Source organism: Cibotium barometz, chromosome 3 (genome assembly GCF_041138505.1).
Source record: "Cibotium barometz isolate CiBa-2024 chromosome 3, ASM4113850v1, whole genome shotgun sequence".
NCBI classification, from domain to species: domain Eukaryota; kingdom Viridiplantae; phylum Streptophyta; class Polypodiopsida; order Cyatheales; family Cibotiaceae; genus Cibotium; species Cibotium barometz.
Window position 1 is genome coordinate 52,739,194 of NC_141048.1, and position 4,762 is coordinate 52,743,955.

Sequence of the window (4,762 nt, forward strand, 5' to 3'; positions counted from 1 at the left end):
ATAGGAAGATGTTTTCAATTAAAAAAATCAATGTCGCTATTAAAAATGCTAAAGGTAGCCTAATACTAAGCAAGCATGAAGCCAGAGAGATTTCCACATAGGCGACATGGTTGATTGTTCTATGCAAATGCATGCCATTCATGACAAGAAATGCAACCAATGGTAAGGTCTCAAGTGTTCAAGTAGTCTGCCCTTACCAAAAATAGACAGGCTCATGCTGAACAGGTACTCTCACAAAACAGCCAAGTAATTTTTGCCCGGTTGAGGTTACGTTAAAAATGAGAAGATGCACAGAGCTAACCTTAGGAATCCCATATGTACAAAGGCCCTCAATATATAATAAACATAGTTCCAACAATAACACATTAAGCAGGAAGCATACATACTGTAGTTCTCCATCAAAAAAAAAAACCTCATTAGGAGACATAATTTACAGAAAATCTCCTATGCTCGGTGGGGCTTCAGAAAAAAAGAAACTCCCCTTCAGTATTCCAACATGCAGCCAACAACCCCTCAAAAATCATGGCCAATCACAAAACCAGAGGTATATTTTCATTCAGCCTGGGATTCAAACAGATTAGAATCTGGCTGGCCATGAGAAACATCTCAATGATGCTGTCTATCTCACATGCCCCTCAAGTGCTAACCATTAAGCTAGCATTGTCACTGAGATTATGGGAGTGGCTGTGTTCCCCTTCATATGTGACAATCAGCATGTTTGCGTCGTCGAGGGCACGTTCCACATGCTTTCTAGCAGGACATCCTCTGACACTACTGCATTTGTAATAACCCCTACACCAAGGGCAACAAAGCTAAGTTTAACAAATTGCCATGTTAAGAGGATCCCAAAACGCTAGCAATCATGCTCTTAAAGAGGAACATATAGCAATGGGACATATTCCATACCTAGGATGAGGAGATCCCTTGATGGGTTTCTGCCCATATTTTCTCCATGAGAATTCATCTGCTGGTATATCTGCCATCTTTGCACTGATTGCAGGCACTTTAACTACCCTCTTATTTCTTGTTTTCCTGAAAAGTTTGCCAATGGGCACTCAGAGAGGAGGAGACATGGGAATCTACATCAAATTAATGTGCTATTTGCAAAATTAAGGGCAGAAACATGTAAAAATAATGCCCAAGACATCAAGCCGCACCTGCGCTTGGAGCAATGGCACCTTCCAGAGCTGTGGCACTTCCCACCAGCTTCTTCCAGCTTCCCGCTGGAGCACTTCTTCTTCGGGGCCGACAATGGGGGCCGGCCTCCGAAAGCTTGCTGGAAAATGGAGTTCTTCTCATTGGTCACACTACCATCAATGCTTAGAGATGATAAGAAGGAGCCAGTGGTGGTGGAAAGGGGAGGGGTGCAGCTAATAGAGTGCTCAGATTGGGAGTAAGTAGCGCTTTTTCCATATGATGTCTCCAAGTGATGCCCCTGGGGTGTCTTCTCACTAGGGTTTAGAATGCCAGAGCCTTGGAAGAAGAGCTGTTGGTGAGGGTATGCCATCAGGGCCGTAGGGTCTGGCCGGTACAGGGCAGGGGCGGTGAGAAGGCTTGTGTTAGTGCGAGTTTGCTGCGGAACGACAACACAAGGGCCATAGAGTGAAGACGTAGGGATGGCTACGGTAGGGTTGGGTTCAGTGTAAGGGATGGCCTGTGGCATGGGGCATGGTGTGAGCCATTGTTCACTCTTGTTGAAGATGACCTTGGGTATGCAATTGGGCTGTGAAACACCTCGTTTGGCCAGGACAGTGGCCATGGCAGGCGCATGCTGGATAGCCATTGGAGAAGGTTCAGGAGATTGGCTGTCTGCGGATAAGGAGGATCCTCTGTTGGAATCCAACTCAAGCCCGTCTGATGAGCTACAGCTTGCTGGGGCTTCCATGAGGGTTGCCTCCGAGAGCCGGGCAAGGGAGGCCGCCCGCCCTGCGGAGGCCCTTCGAAAACGCGCATGACCTGATCTGCTGAGGAGAGAAACTACTCTCTTGAACTTGGATATGGTAGCGTCCGCCACACTTGAATAATCCTCTTGCAGATTGGGCGGGGGCGATTGCTGTTTCTTTTGCTGCTGGGGGTAATTATGCTGCTGTGAGAGAAGCTGTATGAGCCTCTGCATGCTCTCCAGCCCTGCAGACGCAGCCTCCTGCGCATCCCTGTCCCTCTCCAAAGTAGCCACCCCGTTGTAATCCAGCAATTCCACCGCCATTGCTGCACAGAAAGCAGATCGGCGCACAACCCAACTCCTTAAACTGACTGATTAACAAACCCCAAGAAGGGTTTGGGCGAAAACGAAGACAGTGGGCTGAAGAACTTTGAGGTTAGCGGTAAAGAACACCAAGATAGGAAGGATTCAGCAAGGTAAACCCAACCCAACCCAACCCAACCCAACCCACAACTGCATGCCCAGAGAAGCGTGGGCCCTCGGGCAAGAGAGAGAAACTCGACGAAACCCAGATCGACGTAGAGAGAGAAAACATACGCGGCGCGGTTCATTTCGGCTGCGCTGCCCTCTGAAACAACGTTTCCCGAAGAGAGAGACAGAGAGAGAGAGAAGACAAAAGGGTAGCGACAGGCAAGTCAACAGCTTCCCACAGCGACCCCGGACTCCAACCGCACTTAGCCTTTAATTTAGCTTTATCTCGCCTTCAGGTCCGGGTCAACGTAGAGGGTGCCGCTTTAAAGTTCATTGCGCCAGTCAAACCTTAGTATGGTCCACTTGCCACTAAAGGCTTCTACGAGTCGTCCGATGGCTACCCCAGATCTAACGGCTCTGCCGTGTTTCCCTGCAAGAGCGTAGACTTATGCGGCTAAATATTCTTGATTTTTTTTTTGCTTTTTTTTAAAGGATATATTTGCTTAGGGCTGATTTCCACGCTGGTTCTGTTGGGCAAAGCAATGTGAGTTGTCTTCTAGCATAACTTCTCTATACACATACACACACACACACATACACACCAAGTTTTTTAAAATTATTGCTAGATTAGTTACTGAAAGGAGATGTCGTTGGATAGGCTTGAACCCACAACCTCCCTTTGAGGGGCATGGGCGCCTACCAGTCGGGCTAGAGCACGTTGACACACACACACCCAATTAGGGACCCTTTTCTCTTCTATATACACACACACACACCAAGTTAGGGGCCCTTTTTTTCTTGTTTAAAAGAATTCCAACATGCTTATATTGTTAAAACTGCATTATAAACATCTCTCTCTATAGGTTCTCACTCCCATGGAATGTGAAACATGCCGCCCACATAAAAACATCCATTCCACATAATGCAACAACCCCCCCCTCTAACCATCTCTCTCTATAGGCTAGCCCTTTTCTCACTCCCATGAAATGTGAAACATGCCACCCACATAAAAACATCCATTCCACATAATGCAACAACCCTTATCTCATGCATTGCCTTTTGATTGAGCTCATCAAATTTGCATGGTAACTTTATAAGCTCCATGGCTCTATCACATGCCTTGAATGAGGTAGTAACTTTAAGCCTCTCTCTCTCTCTCTCTCTCTCTCACACACACACACACACACACACACACACACACATCCCCCCCTCATTTGATCTCCCGTTTATCCCTTCAATGAAACTCTTGATTCATTCTCTGGAAGATCCATATATTCAAACTACAAGATTTGATCTTCATGAGTCATGATTACTAACTACCATCCTCTCTCTACATCTATCTATGATTAAGACCAAATAAAGGTAGTGCATTATGTATGATAACCACTTTTCTAAAGCCCCAAATGTGAATTAACTTGGTATGTCGCTTTTTTCTATTCCATAAACCTAAAATAACTCATGACAAAGCCTTGGAGAACCTTCAAGAGTATGCATGAATAACAAAAAGGTGTGAGGTTACTCAAATGGGTGCAAACTTCTAGGACACACCAAAATGGTAATATGAACTTTATAGTCATTCCATAGTTTATAGTCTAGTGTTATTACACCTACCTAATGGTGAAAAAACCCATGTAATCATAGAAAATAATATTTTAGATTTAAAATTTGAATGATGTCATGAAAATTGCTAAATCATGAACCTTACTTTTCAAGAGTAGAAAATTCATGAATGAAAATTTGAGTATGGTGGTGATTGAAAGCACATCAAAGTCTCACCTTGCAAGCAAAATTAATACACATGAAAGTCATAGTTTTCTATCAATTCCATGAGCATCAAGTCAAGGGTTAAGTGCATGGTTGTTGTTGGAAAGTGTTTCCCAAATAGCTAGAAATACAAAGCCATATGCCAAATAATAAGCCTTTCAAAACTCTTGAATACTAAGTGTGTGTTAAAAGTAAGCGTATAGACAAGGAAGTTTAGAATTTCTTCAAATAACCCCTTGATGCATGAACACTAACCTAATAAAGGCTCATGTGGTAATAATACGTTAATTATTTCTTCAAATAACTCCTTGATGCATGAACACTAACCTAGTAAACGCTCATGTGGTAATAATACGTTAATTATTTTAATATATTACGTAGATGATTTTTGAAGTCTCTAGTACCAAGGAGAACATAACACATTGGAATTGTTTTCTTCCCGAAATATGGTTTTTTGAATCTTTGAAAAGAGCAAAAACTTCACGAGGTCCTGATGCCCATTCTCATTTGTCATTTGGTGGTTGGGTTGTTGATAGATGTGGGACACTAGCTTTTTACTTCTAAAAGAACCCTCTCACCAAACCACATTGCTTTCAATGTTGTACATCCTTTTTCAATTAATAAAAAACAACCTCTTACCAAAGG

General features: G+C 43.6%; 1 protein-coding gene across 1 annotated transcript; it reads right to left on the minus strand.

Moving 5' to 3' along the window:
• Nucleotides 1-336: 336 nt before the first annotated feature.
• LOC147640247 (putative WRKY transcription factor 11) lies at nucleotides 337-2,360 on the minus strand. The gene is made up of 3 exons (XM_086778494.1): nucleotides 1,158-2,360; nucleotides 907-1,032; nucleotides 337-792 (listed from the first exon to the last, which is right to left on the minus strand). Exons 1-3 carry the CDS (start codon nucleotides 2,204-2,206, stop codon nucleotides 636-638), a joined length of 1,332 nt encoding a protein of 443 aa, XP_086634620.1. The 5' UTR covers nucleotides 2,207-2,360; the 3' UTR covers nucleotides 337-635.
• Nucleotides 2,361-4,762: the final 2,402 nt, after the last annotated feature.

Bases quoted from the DNA above. Each gene is read 5' to 3' on its own strand.
- LOC147640247 (XM_086778494.1), bottom strand. From the start codon at position 2,206: ATGGCGGTGGAATTGCTGGATTACAACGGGGTGGCTACTTTGGAGAGG. The intron at 1,033-1,157 runs GTGCGGCTTGAT...CAAACTTTTCAG, and splicing joins TGCCATTGCTCCAAGCGCAG to GAAAACAAGAAATAAGAGGG. The intron at 793-906 runs GTATGGAATATG...CCCTTGGTGTAG, and splicing joins AAGGGATCTCCTCATCCTAG to GGGTTATTACAAATGCAGTA.